The following is a 17,190-nucleotide window of genomic DNA, read 5'->3' on the forward strand; positions in this document are numbered from 1 at the left end:
GAAAAAACCTCCCTCCCATAATGGAATAATTGGATTCTCCCTTCCATAAGGGAAAAAACCTAAATTAATTGTTGCCATATTACAGTAGGAGCTGTGAATGCTCTTATTTTTTCGGGGAATAGAGACGTCGCATCATGATTTACTTCCCTTCACATCACATCACCTTCTGCTCTAAGAACTTGCGCAAACAGGGTTGGATCCTCTACAATGTAGATTGTCTTATTTCTGATAAATTATTGGTTAATCAATTTAATCGGATCGGGTGCCATGAGGGTCCAGATCCGAACTGTAACCTAAAACGACACTCCATTTTCAATCGCCCTAGTTAAACCCGAGCAAACGCAGCCTTCGACTTCCTCCCCCCAAATGGCCCGCCTCGCTCACCTTCTCCTCTCTCACGCTGGCCACTGCCACCGCCTACGGCCTTCGCAATCCGTCTCCTTCTTCTGGCGATCCCTCTCCTCCTCAGGCCCGATCAGTCCCGTTTCGTACACAGTTAAGCCCAAGGATCCCAACGACGAAGGCGATCCTGATCCGTCGGCCAAGGAGGCTGCCTCTCCACCTAGCCATCCCACTCCTCCGCCGAGTCGTCCTCGCTCGTCGTTTCCGGATGGCGGTTCCGGCCCTTGGACGAGAGAGGACGCCCGGTTCGTCAAGGACGTCCCTACTATATCCCCGGTGTCTTACGCGTCTCGCGTGGCTCCGTTGCCGGAGTACAAAGCTCCAGATCCGCAGGAGAACAGGGATGAGGAAGGGCTACTGCAGCAGGAGGCCAGGAGGATCCAACCACGGGGTCCGACGCGGAGCATATTTGCTACTCAGGAGGAAGAGAAAATTCCGTTCCCTACTCTCATCCCTCAGGAGAAGAAACCGCAGAAGGTTCCGATGGATTTGATGGAGGCCATCCGTCAAGTCAAGGTCAGCATCTTCGTCTGTTTCATTACCTTAAAACTGCTGGATGCGTAAGAAATTTCTATTTTTTATGTTGTTTCTACTCACAATGTTTTATTTTGTGGGAATGCTTGCCATATGTTTGATCCTACAATCATTTCTGCGTCACTGATTAGAGGGGATCCAATGTAATAATTTAGGTTGAAAAAGAATGAACACGGTCTGTTACTATTTTCCACCCGATTCTAAATTTAATGTTAAATAAATTTCATAGGGAAAGTGCTTCCAACTTAAAGAACTTATGATGATTTATTATGAGTAGAGGTTGCAGTGCAAGCTTTACAATTTGAGATCGGAGAGGTTGCAGTTCAAACTTTACTATTTAAGGTCTCTACTTGTTACTGCACCAAAAGTGTATCAACATTTCTACTTTATATTAAACTACAATCTTCAGTATTTGCATATACTTGATTTAGGAACCACAAAAGTTTTGTGATAACAGTTAATAAGATATGTCATGTTGAAAATCAAAGAAAATTCGAGCAATCAATCAAAATCTAAAAATTAAACTTGTGTTATGTCATTTTGACTATCCAACAATCAAGAATGGTTTTGATGATTGAAGACCTGTGATTACTAGATTCAGAGTCGGATAGTGTGCATTGTTCCCACTTTGATTCTGAAGGGATGTTCATTGGTTTTATGTCCATTTGTCATTGATTCAATCCATTTCAAGAATCCCATCTCCTATCTTTTTGAACTTCTTTTTGCACTCTTTATTATTATTTTGTACAATCCTATGAGATTGTATGAGAAGCTAGCTAGTGCGATCCTGACAAGCAGTTGATTTTTGGTAATAATATGCCATATGAGATATTTAGAGAGTGAGAGGTTTCTATGTATGCTAGATTGACTTACTGTAGGAGGTGGGAGTGTTATAAAATTCACAGTTTTATAAGATACTCTTGTCAGGGAAACTATTTTTTTCCCACCTTCTGAGGCTTCATCACTTGCTGGTAATTATATGAATTTCAATCCATTAAAAGATCTTGCTGATACCGTCTTCATTTATTATTATTGTTGTTGTTGTTGTTGTTGTTGCTGCTGCTGCTGCTGCTGCTCATAATCCACTTCTTACTGATTTTCATAATTTCTAGCCATTGTTCAGGTTAATGCAAGGCGTCAATTTGTTGAAACAGTTGAAGCTCATGTTAACTTGGGTGTTGATCCACGTAGAGGCGATCAGGTTTTTTTTTAATACTTTTTAGAAGACGATCCTTAAATCAAGTAATTCCTTCCATGTCTGGCTTGTTCATTCTTTATTATTGTTTTTCAACAGTAGAACAGTTATGATTTCTTTTACTTTTGAGGTACTATTTTGCATCAATGCTCTATGCACCCTCTATTTTGCTGTGTTGGTTTGCATAAAGTGTTCATATGACCCACAAGATGGAATAGTTGAATCTATTGTAAGTATACATATTATGCACATAGATAGCTTACAGACCTATCAACAAGACTGAATTGTTGAGCCTCTTGAAGAATCTACTTCTCTCAGACTTTATCCATAATATTAATGCCAGAAATCTATTATCCTTTTTCATTTCCTATATATATGTGTGTGTGTGGAAAGTAGAACAGATTGCTGATGCCCAGTCACTATGTTGTTGCATACTTCCCAGCATGGACTGATTTACGGAAGCTTTAAGATGTAAAACTATCTTGTCGCAGACACCCATATCATTTGCATATATATACTTCCCAGTCACTATCTTACTGCAGATACCCATATCATTTGCATATATATACTTCCCAGTCACTATCTTACTGCAGATACCCATATCATTTGCATCTATCTGCCATTTGTGATATTGGTTTAAACTCCATGTGTATTCCCACATGTGAGGTTGTGGGCTAATGAGGTGGGCTTGTGGCCTTGATGAGGACATTAAGCTTTAAGTGAGATAGATTGTAGGCTAATGAAGATTTATAGGCTTTCATAGGTGAACTATGATTAACTTGTAATCAGCATTTTGGGCCAATAATTGTGCGAAACGAAGTTGATGGATGATTTTCTTGTTTGGATGGGTCATCATGATTGGGCATAGATATTTTATCAAATTATCTCTGTTCCACATTTCAACAATCAGTGGATCACTCTTTTGTGAGCTAATGTTGCATATTTTCTAAATTTTTTTCCCCTGGAAGTCTGGATATGTCTCTTAGACCTCATCTCACTGTTGCAGATGGTACGTGGTGCCTTAACACTGCCTCATGGCACTGGGAAGGTATCTTGGATTACATTGGCTCATATTTTTCCATTCATTTTGTCAAGGATACTTATAGTCTCTGTTGGTCCAGACTGTAAGGGTGGCTGTATTTGCTGAAGGGCCTTCAGTAGAAGAAGCCAGAGCTGCAGGAGCTGATATTGTCGGTGGCAATGAGCTTATTGAAGAAATAAAAAACGGTATTACAACTTCACCTATGATAGAAAATTGTCAAGTTTCAAGTAATTTTGATATTGCTACATTTTTCTCTTGTCTCAAAGGTTGAAGCAGGCACAACTTTGTTCATTATTACAAAACAGTTATATTATTTTCGAACAGCCTTTAATTGTCATTATACTAGATAACAGACTTTATATTCCTATTCTATTTAATCGTTGTCCAAAGTTGAATTTCTAATTAGTTTACAGCAAGTTAGAATGCATGCAGTTTATTAGTCTTTACTACTTAAATCTTTTATATATATGCGATTGTCCTAGGGCATCCTAAAATGCACGTTAGACACACGTTATTAGATATTTCTTCCTATTTCTTCTCTGCTCATCTTTATTATGTTTGCACCTTTGTGGGAGTATTTTGGATAATACGTAAATTTATTTAATGCATATCCAATTGTTTGGTTCCCCAATATGTCTTGGTATACATTCACGTTTCAGGTTTTAATGGGTGTTAATGACTGTTTGTTTGCACTTCTTGTAACTATTAATTGCTTTCTGATTTGTTTAACCATGACAAAATCTGTATGTAGGAGGTGGCAAACTTAACTTTGACAAGTGCATAGCAACTCCTATGTTCATGCCTCGTCTGTCAAAGGTTTTGTACCATGGAACATGAGTTATGCATTTTTTTTTGTTTTTTGCTTCTCTATGCATGCTTCATTACTTTGCTTGTGCTGTTCTATTTTCAGATTGCTAGGATCCTTGGCCCTCGAGGTTTGATGCCGAATCCAAAAGTAAGTTCCTTCTACTTTTCACTAAAGATTATGAAACATGCATTGCTGATTCTAAATCTTCTTTTTTTATATAGTTAGGGTCTGTAACAAGTGATGTTTCAGGAGCTGTAAAAGCAGCAAAATCTGGCCGTATCGACTTTAAGATCGACAAGACTGCTATTGTTCATGTCGGCCTTGGAAAGGTCTGATTACTCATGTATTGATTTTTTATCATAGTAAAATGTGTTAGCATATCCTGCTATATGTGCATATTATTGTTCCACACTAGGCTGTAATTCATTTTAGTGTTTGGAGTGATGTTCAAGAGACTGAATTCTATCCTGGCTCACAAATATCTAAAATAGGTTCTTCTGGAACTGGTTGGAGACCATGACTTGCATATGTTTGCTGCTTGATGTTGTGGACTTTGGTATATGTCACATCACATACAATTGATCATGCCTGCAAAAGAATTGTGGTTAATTAGTAGATTGATAGTATTATGTTCACACTAATTTTTGATGTATTCTAAACATGACAAATAGTGTGATTCAATGTGTATGTGTTATTTTTACCATACGTTTCTTTGAGAGTTGGACTATCTTCTTTCAAACCAACTCAAGGCAGCAGTTGCTATTGATGAAACTCTCTCGGTCTTGTCACATTTTCCAGGCCAATTTTTCTTACTCTTTCCTTTCACATTTCCAGGTCAATTTTTCTGAGGAGTCTCTTCGTGAAAACATCGGAGCTTTTGTACACTCACTATTAGTTGCAAAACCTGTTGGACTTAAAAAGAGTATCTTCGCTATCAGTTTCCAATTTAATTATATATTTTTTTATTGTCATTTGCATTAAGAAGTGATTTTATACTATTAAATTGGCCGAATGAATTTACTTAAGGAATGCCAGCTGTTGCTCTGATGATCTGATATGAGCACTTATATGTGCCTTTAAATATTCGACTAAGTATCTACTGTTTATACTTTAAATGATATATTCTCATGTTTCTTGTTATTGCAGCCTCCAAATATGCTGGATATGTCAAGAACTTCACTTTAAGTAGCACAGTGAGTAACTCTAAACCAAATCCGTTGACTAAAAGTCAAGTTTGTAAAATTCCAAACACTGCAAAATTTACAGTTTTCGTAGCCCTTTGACAAAAAAAAAACAGCTAAAATGTCTGAATGAATGCTATAGTTCAATATCTTATTTAGTCTTAATTCAGATGATTGCTATGTGAAAAGATAATATCATACCATCTCTTATGTGGCCAGTTTATGCAATAAATGATAGCATAAGATATGCTTATGGTCACACAAGGATCATGTGATAGTGTTGTTGGTTAACAAGCATTATCATGCATTATTTACTTCATATCATATATTGCTTAGATTTACATATATTCATCTGCATACTCATACTACATACCATCTACATAGGCCTTTTGGAACCTTCCTAATATTCTGTCAATATATTAATGTCTGTGTTCTTTCTGTTTTTAAGTTGTAATTGTTTTAACTTCGATTACATTGTAGTGGAACAATAGTAAGGTAATTGTCCCAGCCACAGTCCGTTTAATGAGTATCAACCCATTATTAGTTTATCATGTTCTACTACTGGCCCAAAACATTCAAGTCCAAGTTAATAGCAATTCACTCATCTAACTTGTAAAGCTTCTTTATTAGCGTATAATTCACCATGACTCACTTAAGGTTTAATATCCTCTTCAAGACTTATAGTCTAGCTCATATTCTACAATCGTCTGTGACTACACCCAAACCAGCCTTTCCAATGCTCACTGTCTAGCATTATGTAACATTGTTGCCGATTGTGACTCAGAACTGACTTTTTAACTTGTCGAGCCCAGCCAATGACTCAAAATACTTAAACCAACCCAGTTTGTAAATACTTCACTCATCTATTATTGGAAGATGAACATAATAAATTCCTTTCGGTAAAGACAATAACCAATACCTTTTTTTTCTGCTGCTTCATCTTGTTTTCCATCATTTTCTTTTACATGCTAGTCTTTAAACGAATAATTGCATCTTTGTTACAGATGGGACCTGGATTTCCAATCACAATACAGTCACTCTCTTTGGCTGCTGACAACTACAACAAGGTCCATGTAAAACAGTGAAAACTCTGTTGCAGCGCTTGGAGTCGGACACAATTTTGTCAACTGGCACGCAATTCCAATAGAGCGTCAGCAAAATTCCTTGCACACTATAATTGTTTTCTTAGTCTCTCCTTTAGTGAGGATTTGGCTAAACTTGCTTTCTCAGAGAGCAAAGAAATCTGGAGGACTCAAGAGTTGATTCCACTATTTGTCATCCAGAGTTGATAAACAGTGCTTGAATTTCGATGCCACTATTTGTACTAAATTAGTATTTCATTTCTATCCAAAATGGCATGGAGGCTTCTTATCTCACCATTTATTTTGCTGAAGCAGCTGCAATTGGAAGCCATCAGCATTTTTCAATAATTTCTTGTTTGTTCTTATAAAAGCTTACCCATAACCCCGATTCACTATGTTCATGCTTTACTTTACCAAATTCCAGAATTTCTTATCATTTATTTTCAACACTTTAGCCAAAAGAAAGAAGAAAATAAATTTATGATACATAAGTTCGAACTACATTTGTTGAATAAGTTAAAAGACAATTAATACGTTTTTGATACTTTAAATTAAAAGATTAATGTACATCTTTTGGAAATAGAATCGAATAATATAATAATTACTTGAGTATGTACATGCTATTGAATAATATAATCGATTTAATATATTATCATTTGATTAGATTACAATACTCTTTGATTAACAAAAATTCTTATGGTAATATATTAATCGATATGCATCAATTTTATAAAATTAAAAGTTAATGTCAGGCCATTTTTATTAGATTTTCATAAAACATTTAATGATTTATACCTGATTTACTAAATGATCCTTGAAATTAATCTAATTACTAATGCGAAAGTGCAAGATGAAGATGATTTATTGGGCCGAGGAAGCATCCGTCGCCCCACATAGCAATCAATCGTTAGGGTTTTGCGCGTTAAGCCCTCGAGTGTCGTCCCAGATCAGTGGCTGAGCCAGTCATGGCGTCTCGGTACAGATCGATCTCGCGACCGGCTCTCTCCTTCCTCAACCACGCTAGGACGAGAAACGCCAGCCCTCTTCTCTCACCAAATCCTTCCATTCTTCGTCGGCCTCGCTCTCCAAGGTAACCCACTTCAGCTCGGCTCGTTGTTGATCTTTCGGTCAATGTTGAGGGTTTGAAGCGGTTGGCGTTTGTTTCAGTGTCTCGCGTGAACTGGGGGCTCTCTGCACCCTCCTGCCGCTCTACAGCGCGGTCTCCTCGGCGCGTCTGATCTCGAGGCTGGGGATCGACGCCTCCGGGAGCTCGTCCTCGAGGTCATTGTCCCAGGGTATGCTCCGCGGTTCCGACCCCGGTGTCTGATCTGATCTCCCAAGATGTGTTTCTTTCATTGCTTGGTTGAGTAAGCAGTCACTGGTTTTTCGATTTCTTCTAATTTCGGTGCTGGCCCATTATATTTATACCATACATTTTAATAATGTTATGCTTGATTGTATTTAAAATGCTTGGATTATTGGAGATTTGGAAGGTTCTATCTGACATACTTGAGCAAGATCAAACAAATGAACCACTTAAATTTGCCTAAATTAGTCACCATTCTAGAACCTAGAAAGTAATTAGGCTTTGATAGCATGTAGTGTTTTCCCCCTCCTTCTGTTGCCCTTATTGTTGCTAGGTTTTTCTTGCATGGCTTAATCAGAGATCCATAAGTGTTGAGAAGTCTAGGGTTTATACCTTTTTTACATGGAATTGTTAAGAACGATCGACTCATGTGTTACAACATTGACTGAGAGACTGCTATATGGACAACTAAGGACATCTGACTGTTCATAGGCCAACTTCTACTACTCTTCTGTAGGCGAACTTGATACAGCTAGGACACTTATTGACCCCTACAAATTCCCAGAATATTAGTTGAGTGTGCAATGTCTTTTATTGTCTTCGAGATAGCTGATTGCTAGGCAGAAATAGCGCTAGAGTTGACAGTATTATGTTATTTTCATATCAGTGTTTGGAGGAGACAGGAGGAGGTAGAGGTGAGCATGGTTTAGGAAAAAGCCACATTCCTACATATATTGCACCTAATGATGAAAAGGTAGATCACAATTCGAGTGAGAAGAGGGTGAGGACTTGGTGATCATTGTTGAGAAGCATAGTTAATGCCGCGGCAAAAGGGTGGTGTTGTGGCAAGTAGCATGACTGAAATGATGCCGAAAGAGTTGTAAACGAGTTACCACCTACAGAAGAAATGTTGGACTTGCACTGACCGATGTACGAATGCCAATTGATAGGAATGCCAATTGATAGGTGTTATTTTTTCTTAGTTAGTCTTGGCATGATTCTGCTAGATGCAATGATGCGGGGAATTGACATTCTGTTGATCCTTCATGGTGGAGCTACCTGAATTGATGTGAATGGGCTATTAACTTTTAGAAAATTTTTAAAAATGTAAAACAAATTTATTCTTTTCAATGATTCTCAACTCCTTTTCCATATGCAGTATAAGGAAAAAAGCTTTTGAAGAACTTGTGAGAGTGAAATATGATGATTTTTTTTAGTCAGGATAAAAATGAAGATATGGTTTTTCAGTTTTTTAGTGATGTGAAAGGAATGAATATAAGCAGCAATGTCTGGTATAATGTGAATATTTGATTAACATTTGAAATTTGTATGTTCATGAAACAGTCAATGGTATAGAAAGGAAAAAGATATATAGCAAAATGCGTTTACCATCATGTTTATTTTTTCATCTCATGTTTTACTCTATTTCAGTTTACTATCATTTACAAGGTAAGTAGTGCTGATGTTTTTTTGTTTTATATTTCCTACAGAGTTGGGTCTTTCCGTGCCCCGATGAATTTGCACTGATTATCGTTCATATTCTGAGGGTTTCAGGTTAGTTTGCTCTTATAAAAAGTTCAAGCGAGATTCTCATACAATTTTATCGAAACCATTAGATAAATTCCTTGTTGTCAATCAGCTTGAATAATTTGTCAAAGTTAGGATGAGTTCAATGTTCAAATTCTGTTCTGTTTAATAGCCTCATTGTAGGCTTTCGTTGTGATGTTTTGCCAACAAAATCACAAATGTTATGAAACCCAACTGGCTGGTTTGATGATTTCTTTGTCTGACAGATTGAATTGTATCTGATTGCCGGTAAACTCTTAAGTCAGCACTCGATTTACTCGACAGATTGACTACCTTTCTCTTCTTTTTTGTGAGAGTAGGGATGGAAATGTAGTGAGGCATTGCGGGTTAGCTATGAACTTTTCTATCCTATCTTCTTGCGGGCTGGGTTTAAGGCAGGGCATAACTAACATATGTTCGAATTGGGGGTTCGACTAATTCAACTGCAAGAAGTTACGACCGGAGTTTGAACAATTAAATCATTGCTTCGATCGGTCAGTTGGATCCATCGTCTTCAGATATGGATTGGCTTGTTCACTTCGATTGGTAGGTAGGTTGGATTCATTTGTCTTCAGGTCGTGGTAAAAAAGTTTGTGTTACTCTCATGTCAGCGGTCAGGATTGTTTAGCAGAAGTGGAAGGATCTACTAGTTCGATCTCATTGTAAGCGCTTAGAACTGTAAATCAGAGACACAAGATTCTTGTTCATGTGAATGTTATCTGTGACCATAAGCGATTAGGATCGTCCATCAGAGATGAAAGTTTCTGGTTATGTTTGGCTGGATGTTGTCTACATTTCCCCAAGTGTTTTTTTTCCTTGAAAAAATAAAACAAAATAAATAGAAAAACAGTGGCAGGAGTAGTTGGGGATTCAGAATGCCATGGTGCTTGCTGCCTTAATGTGCCAACGTAAACTTCCCTGAAGGATATCATATTTACAGAAGGTAGAATAGAATAGCTTATTGGCCAGCATAAGGATATAAAATCACAAAAGATAAGCGCAAACCCTTACGTGCAGATGTTACCTAGCAAGCTCTTATTTCAGGCAGACGAGGAGGAAGTCTTGGAAGGTCACCGGAGGCCATTAAAGCTGCAAAGAAACATGAGACCCTCGCCATCATTGGCCTTGCAAGAGCAATTTTCCGAATGCGCTTCAGTTCCTTTGCTTCCACCTCAGTGGAGCCATATCCTTCTAAATCTGCCTCTGTTATCAGTACCGTGTCTCCTGGATAAGAGAAAAACAGGGTGCTTTTGACTTCAAGGCTTTCCAGTTCTTGTCTCTTGAAGTCTTGGACAGCCTGAAAATAACCAAAAGTATGGATTGGCAGGAATATCAAAACTATAGTCAGCAGCATACCGTTCCAATAGATGATAACATAGAAATACAAAGTTTGAGATGGCATGGACATGATGATAACCAGTAGAGTTTGATTCTATTGCAGTGGAAGATACAACAGACAGATGAAAATCTAATTATTGATTCGAATATTTCTAGGGATATATATAGCCTTGCATGGAGTTTAAAATAATTTAATTCAAATATTTCTAGTTGCTGATCCAAAATTTTGTTGCATACCTGCCACTGGGAAGGAGCTAATAGCACCCTTGGTCTTTTCGATCTAACATACTCTAAAGCAGCTGTAGCCGTCATATTCCTGTACTTAACCTGCATAAGAAGTTGGAAAAAAAACAATGGAACACATAAAGACTGGTTTGGTCACACCAAGCTTAACACAGGAGAAGTTGAACGATATTAGTATTCCATTGTACCAGATAGCATAAAACAATAGTTGTGCTACGGCCCCTTCCAGCTTTACAGTGAACATAAGTCGTCCTCCCACAAGATGCATTGCCTGAAACAAGAGGTGTTGAAGTCTCACTGACATGCTGGAAGAACTAAGAAACATAAGCAAAAAAAGCTTTCGACATAAATGTCCTTTAACAGACACATCAAAACAGGTTACTTCCCAACGAGTATACAAATCAAGAATCAGTTACCAGATCTTGGGTTTTTGTAAACGTAATTGCACAAGGCCTAATATCATATAGTCTTACTGTGGATGAAATCAACTGCTCTGCGTATATCCACAGGTGAAGGTGCAAAAAGGTAGTCTCTTGTAGGGATCACCAAGTGATCAATTCCATGGGTCTGTAAATCAACATAAACAAAATGTTAACATTGAATATATATCAAATCCAGTGATGAAGAGCTTGCTGTGCTTCTAGTGGAGAATTTCAGATAATGTAGTCGAAAATGCAACAAAAAAACATTAAATACATATTAGTAAAAGTAGGGTTGTAAACGAGCCGATCCGAACCTAGCTTTGGTGTGTTCAAATTTGTTTGATAAGGTAACTGAGTTGAGCCGAGTTTAAAATAAATCAAAATTTTAAAATGATTGTTCAAGCATGATTTGGTTTATTTTTTATGAGCTTAGCTTGTTTAGATGTTATTGAACTTTCAATTCAAGTTTGGTTGTTAAAGTTTGGTTTGTTTAGATGTTATCGAGCTCTCAATTCAAGCTTGTTTGATTGCTTGAAAACTTTAATTGTTTGATTAGTTATAGCCATCTTTTGCTAACGTCTATACATGATTTCAAACGAAAAAGTATACGCTTCCTATCAAACAGGCTATCATGAAAAACTTGCCTTGTATAATGATGGAGGAACCAAGGTCTCATATGGTTCATTCAACGTAACAACAGCATGAACACCAAGCTGCCGCAAGCGCGGTACGTCTTTAGGAAATGGCACAGCCCCAAGTAATAGAAACTACACAATCATACAGAAGGGGGGAAAAAGAACGTGAATTTGAGAAGGTAATAACACAAAACTCAAATTGGAAGCAAGGAAAAGAGTTGGGTAGAAGGGAAAACGAAACTCTGCTTGCACAAAAACAATCACCTGTTCTATTTCGTCCCACCAGCGAAACTCCGCTTGCATCATGTTCCGGAGAACATTGTACATAAGCGTTGGGTAGAAGAGAACCCGGGCACCAGCTCCGACGAGCGCCCTTTTTGCCTTGAGCGGCACAATCTCCTGCGAGCCGGAATCGCAATATTCCTCGGACGCTCCGTCCTCCAACTCCGTTATCTTCATATCGTCCACCGATACCAAATTCCCACTCCACAGCACCTCCAATCGGGGATCCGCTTTGCAATTCCAGAAAACCCTTACCCTAGAAGATCGAATCGGATAACGACGCAGGCAAGCGATTGCGTCGGGCGCGCGACGAGGCGGAAAGAGAGATCGAAGCCTTGAAGCCCGATCTGCAACCGATTCACCACCGAGGCCCCCCAAAATCGCCGATCTCGGCGGTCGTGACTGGTGGTGGTGGAGATCCCATCGGAGCGAGAAAGTCGTCCACTTCGCAGAGGATAACGCCGTGACGCTACGTATGCAATAAAGCCCCTGTCTATTTAAAAAGATACAGAATAATACGTCGGCCAGATGGACGGTAGAGATCGTTAGATAAGGACACCTGGTTTGGTAGATATGCAATCTGAGCTGTCCGTTGTGCGTGGGGCAATTGATGGCGCGAAACAGTTAGTCGGACAGAGATAGTGATGTGATTCGGACGTTGATGATAAAATATCGTATAATAAGTTTCATTTTCCTCCTCAAACTATATTCTTTCTAAATACCTTCTAGAGTTTCAAAATCATCAAATTACTTTGCTTGTTAATTATCCTAATGTCCTGGAGGGGTAAAATACTAAAAGGAACAATAAAAGAATCAAGATTCGAATCTTTGGATGAATATTTTGAATGTCTGCTCTGTGATCTGAGATGAACATCTATAAACTGTAAGAAGGTCATGTTGAGACGTGATTGTTGGTACAGCGGAAGCGATATTTCTCTTTCTAATGTTTAATGATCTTTCTCTTTCTAACGGCTTAGCAAGGAGACACACAAGTTATAAAGATAAGACTAACATTAAAGAAAAATGAAACTCGGTTGTTTACTTAATTTAACAATCCATGGGGTGCTAGTTTGAGACTATGAACGTCCAATATGATCTCCTCTTCAGACCCTTTATAACAATAGAGTGTGAGAGGAACAATTAAAAGAATAGAAAAATAGAATATGATTTGAATGTGTTGTTCTTCCACTACGCCCCTCACCTTCTTTTATAGCCCATTGCTCAGGCTACTGATGTGGTATGTTCGGTTGACCAATCGAGCTTTTTCGTCAACCAGAAAGCTCACATGGCAGGTAAAGTCTCATCTACTCAACGGTCCTTGCTTCGACTGTTTGCTAAAGTGCCGAGCTAATGTAACAGATAAAGGCTCATCTACTCTACTGTCATTTGCTCACATGGCAAGCTGACATGACAAATGGGTTCCTCCATTCAACGGACCACATCCAACCCTTTGCTTTTGGTCATTTGAATCTCCATATCTTCTGATCGACCGAAACACTTTCTCGATCACTTGAAATTCTTTGAACCTTGCACATGTTTCCTCTTGGCTTCTTGTCTACAGCCAAAGATGAAGCCACTCAGGGGCTATCCTGGGCTGTGGCCCAGCCCTGAATGGCTCCATGCATATATCATGTTAAGGGGAAAAAAACAATACCAAGTAGAAAAAAAATAACCACTAAGAAAATATCAAATAGAAAGCTTTGTTTTTAATTTTTTTTTAAATTCCACAAATTTTAATTTACACGTAAGGTTGGAAATATGTTTCACACATTTATTGTTGACAACTCTTCTTTTTACACCTTATAATTTTATTTTTAATTCAACTATATATTTATTTAATTAATTTTTTTTATTATAATTATAAATACGGATTTCTTCTTTCTCCTATCCATTCAGATTAAATTTGCAATATACATGGTTGCTATTTCTTTAGCTACCAGCCAACTACGATCATGGAAGGTAGCCCTTATTTCTATCATCCTCATCCTTGACTCTGAAATCACAGCACAATTTTTTGCCTTATTCGCCTCGCTCGTCCCATCGTCGTCCTCTACTCGTCGTCCCTCGACGATATCGTCTCCCTCCTCCCCCTCATTTACTTGTCCCCATGCTCTTTCACTGTCACCATTTGTGGCCAGGATGTCACCATCGGAGGCATAGTTGTCAACATGATCACTCTCGACTGTAGCTTCCATGATTGGATTGACGTTTCCTCCACGTGGGCATACCCTTACATTGACACCGGAGGTAAGTAGTTGTAGATTAAGGTCTCGCGTCAGATGCTCGAGTATGGTCTTGCACTGCGCTCATGGATAGACTGCCTCTATCTCATCGTCAGCAGCAAATTCTCTAATACCGACATCAGCGATCAGACCTTCTATGATAATCCCTAAATTTTCAATATCTACAAATTAGATATTACTATCGGTAAATTAACATAATAATTTCATAAATAATAAAAAAATCATTTAACAAAAATTTAAATAAGTGGAATATAGGAAAAGACGATATGATAACTTGATCGCACATAATGAACTCAGACCTCTTCTATGGTGTCTTTGACGGACTCATTCAATTTGACATCAGCCCAGTCCATCTTTGATTTCTAGATCTGTCATTGTCTGTAGCTCCTCGTCCCTTGGATACACCGAACTCGTCAACTCATTTCCCATATCATCATTCTCATTTGCTGCATCTTCTGTCAAAGTTCATCATCTCCGATGCTCCTTGTCCTTTCTGATTCCTCACCATATTCCATCGGATAGCAAGCCATCAGGTGTCTATTTTTTCTCTTAAGTTTCTGCATACTTAGACACACGAGTTAGTGCCACAAGTAAGATCTAACTTAGATTAGTTTGACAAGACATCAAAACAGCCGTACTTCAAACCATTTGGGGTTCTAACTGAGACAATTGTTCTTATCAAGGGCACTGGCACAAACTCAAAAGGATCTATCTATCTTATCGGTCACCTGGTTGATAAGATCAACTTTCACAATCCTGCATTCAAAGTAAACAAACTGAAAATTTACTTGGAGTTGAAAAGGAAGCTAAGAGAGAAACAGAACTAGTTTTATGCCTAATCGTATATCTGTTAGAACATTTAAAAGCCTCTTAACTACATTAACCAAACTAAGATGGAAATTTAGACCGTAACAGAGTGGTTTTGCAGACCTTCTGTATGTATCAGAATGTTCCTTCGAATTCAAATGGAGGCACCCCATAAAGGAACTCGTAGCACAATACACCGGAGCCCCAAATATCCACACTCGAGTCATGCTTGTCCTATCTTTATAGGATTCACTGATGGTAAAGATTAGCATGCCCATTTCAAGGGGAAGTTAATCTAGTGTTTCCACACATGGTCTGGTTTGTCTACGGTTAAATGTGTGGACTGACCATCCAAAATCTGCAATTTTCAACCTACCCTGCATCAAGAATTCAGTGTAAGCATTTTAGCTATTATATTTAGGGAAAAATGAAAGCAATAAGAATTACCTGGAGTCCAATCAGTAAGTTCTATGTCTTAATATCTCTATGCGTCACATGCTTCCCGTGGCGATATATCAGAGCTTGTGCTAAAGATGCAGTGTACTGAAGAATTATGAACATGAAAAAACATATGAGCAAAAGGGAGGAGGAAAAGCTGATATACTAGCACAGGGACAAAAGAAATTGAGTTCAAGAATCAGAAAATGATAAATGCACAACAAATGTGTTCTTACAAAATGGAGCTTATAGCCTCATCTAATTAACTTCATATACAGCGAGAAAGGAGCTGTAATTCTATGGTCAAGTATTAGAGTTAGCACAGAACTCAAAATAGCAATTCTCCTCACTGAAGCCTTTGGATTTCTGCAGTTCCTTGTAATGTAGGTGTACATAGGATAGGAATGAAACTTATTCTCATTTACAAATGCACAACACTTGTACACAGGTGAGAAAGGAGCTGTAAATTCTATAGGTAAAAGATTAGAGTTAGTTTTCCGTCAGAAACACATAAAAGCTCATACGCTAATGACTGTTACTCTGCGTGTTAGCAAAGAACTCGCAGTAGCAGTTCACTTCTCACTGAAGCATTTAGACTTTTGCAGTTCCTTGTAGAGTTTACCTGTCGCTACATATTCCAATATCAAGTAATTTCGAGTATGTGATACAAGGAGAATCTAGGTAATTGAGGTGTCAAAGACAAAATACAGGTGCAATATGACCATAATCTTTATAAATCAAGAGATAGCCAAACCTGATCATCGAAGTAACCATATAGGCGTAATATCCGAAGATGACTCAGTATCTCAACTTCACGTCGCAGTTGATGCTCGACTAGAGATTGCTTGAGCTGGCACTTGAATAGCACTTTCAGTGCCACAATATGGTAACTCAGCTTCACCAAAATGGCACTTAAAAAATCAATTATAACAGGAATGAACGTACTAGCAAAATAAACTCTAGCCTGCTACGCATTTGAGCAGTCAATTTAATGGGAACAAAATTAAAGAGGTCATCACACTGAAAATTTCAAGCTTGAATTTGGCAATATTATTAGTTTCAGAAAACTCCCCAACTCATGGACATGGCCAAAGTTACCTCTTCCAAGGGGCTTCCCGATATCGAAATCATTAAGCGTCCATCTCTTCTCCAATACTGGATCCTTCAAGAAGACTGTATCCGGCGAAGAAATCATGAGACTCAAGAATTTAAAACCTTCGAATCCCCTATCAAACAATCTATTCCTAGATTTCCACAAATGCTTCTAGTAAAATTTCAAACCAAAAGAAGTAACAGACTTAACTCTTGTCATTCCTAAAAATAAGATTAAAATGAAAACCCTAAATTTTGCCCAACAAACGAGTGCGAAAACGAAAGAATCTGCGGGGGAACAAAAGGTTAATCAAATCCTAATCATCAAGCGACTAACGCGACAATACGAGCATGGATCTAGAAAACCAAGCCAATTACCTCCGATTCCTGCTGCGATTCCGCGTCGATCGCCGTCGAGTCGAGGGCGAGAGGGAGGAGGGAAGCGTTGAATCGTTGTCGGTGGAAGAAGCGGAAGGAAAAAAAGGCGAGCGGCATTTGAATTAATAGGACGCTCCAACGGTCGGATTCTTGAAAGCGCAAGCCACGTCGTTCCACCTGGACCAAGAGCCCACCT

At 38.4% G+C, this 17,190-nt stretch overlaps 3 protein-coding genes and 1 long non-coding RNA gene across 10 annotated transcripts; 2 read left to right on the forward strand and 2 right to left on the reverse strand.

Annotated features, from left to right (window-relative positions):
- Positions 1 to 333: 333 nt before the first annotated feature.
- Positions 334 to 6,538, forward strand: LOC122032249 (50S ribosomal protein L1-like). Of its 2 annotated transcripts, XM_042591525.1 has the most exons (10): positions 334 to 918; positions 2,060 to 2,137; positions 3,138 to 3,179; positions 3,253 to 3,358; positions 3,925 to 3,989; positions 4,084 to 4,128; positions 4,203 to 4,310; positions 4,816 to 4,903; positions 5,128 to 5,174; positions 6,167 to 6,538. In XM_042591525.1, the coding sequence occupies exons 1-10, from the start codon at positions 367 to 369 to the stop codon at positions 6,245 to 6,247; spliced, it is 1,212 nt and encodes a 403-aa protein (XP_042447459.1). In that variant the 5' UTR covers positions 334 to 366; the 3' UTR covers positions 6,248 to 6,538. The 2 variants fall into 2 exon arrangements, with proteins under 2 accessions (XP_042447459.1, XP_042447467.1); XM_042591533.1 differs by lacking the exon at positions 4,816 to 4,903.
- A 594-nt stretch (positions 6,539 to 7,132) lies between these two features.
- On the forward strand, positions 7,133 to 9,246 carry LOC122032284 (protein NONRESPONDING TO OXYLIPINS 2, mitochondrial-like). Its single transcript, XM_042591567.1, has 3 exons — positions 7,133 to 7,334; positions 7,412 to 7,539; positions 9,041 to 9,246. Exons 1-3 carry the CDS (start codon positions 7,210 to 7,212, stop codon positions 9,064 to 9,066), a joined length of 279 nt encoding a protein of 92 aa, XP_042447501.1. The 5' UTR covers positions 7,133 to 7,209; the 3' UTR covers positions 9,067 to 9,246.
- A 732-nt stretch (positions 9,247 to 9,978) lies between these two features.
- Positions 9,979 to 12,523, reverse strand: LOC122032262 (phosphatidylglycerophosphate phosphatase PTPMT2-like). 3 transcript variants are annotated; one of them, XM_042591551.1, is made up of 7 exons: positions 12,019 to 12,523; positions 11,764 to 11,886; positions 11,171 to 11,264; positions 10,886 to 10,968; positions 10,692 to 10,781; positions 10,141 to 10,413; positions 9,979 to 10,034 (listed from the first exon to the last, which is right to left on the reverse strand). In XM_042591551.1, exons 1-6 carry the CDS (start codon positions 12,211 to 12,213, stop codon positions 10,141 to 10,143), a joined length of 858 nt encoding a protein of 285 aa, XP_042447485.1. In that variant the 5' UTR covers positions 12,214 to 12,523; the 3' UTR covers positions 9,979 to 10,034. The 3 variants fall into 3 exon arrangements, with proteins under 3 accessions (XP_042447485.1, XP_042447492.1, XP_042447478.1); XM_042591558.1 differs by having other exon boundaries at positions 10,128 to 10,413; XM_042591544.1 differs by having other exon boundaries at positions 9,979 to 10,413.
- A 1,324-nt stretch (positions 12,524 to 13,847) lies between these two features.
- Positions 13,848 to 17,088, reverse strand: LOC122032294. Of its 4 annotated transcripts, none has more exons than XR_006126030.1 (8): positions 16,995 to 17,088; positions 16,623 to 16,697; positions 16,279 to 16,419; positions 15,534 to 15,629; positions 15,210 to 15,458; positions 14,918 to 15,035; positions 14,579 to 14,836; positions 13,848 to 14,425 (listed from the first exon to the last, which is right to left on the reverse strand). It is a non-coding gene; the product is annotated as an uncharacterized LOC122032294 (long non-coding RNA). The 4 variants fall into 4 exon arrangements; XR_006126024.1 differs by having other exon boundaries at positions 15,210 to 15,463; XR_006126028.1 differs by having other exon boundaries at positions 13,848 to 14,440; positions 15,210 to 15,463.
- Positions 17,089 to 17,190: the final 102 nt, after the last annotated feature.

Source organism: Zingiber officinale, chromosome 1A (assembly GCF_018446385.1).
Source record: "Zingiber officinale cultivar Zhangliang chromosome 1A, Zo_v1.1, whole genome shotgun sequence".
Classification (NCBI taxonomy): Eukaryota; Viridiplantae; Streptophyta; class Magnoliopsida; order Zingiberales; family Zingiberaceae; genus Zingiber; species Zingiber officinale.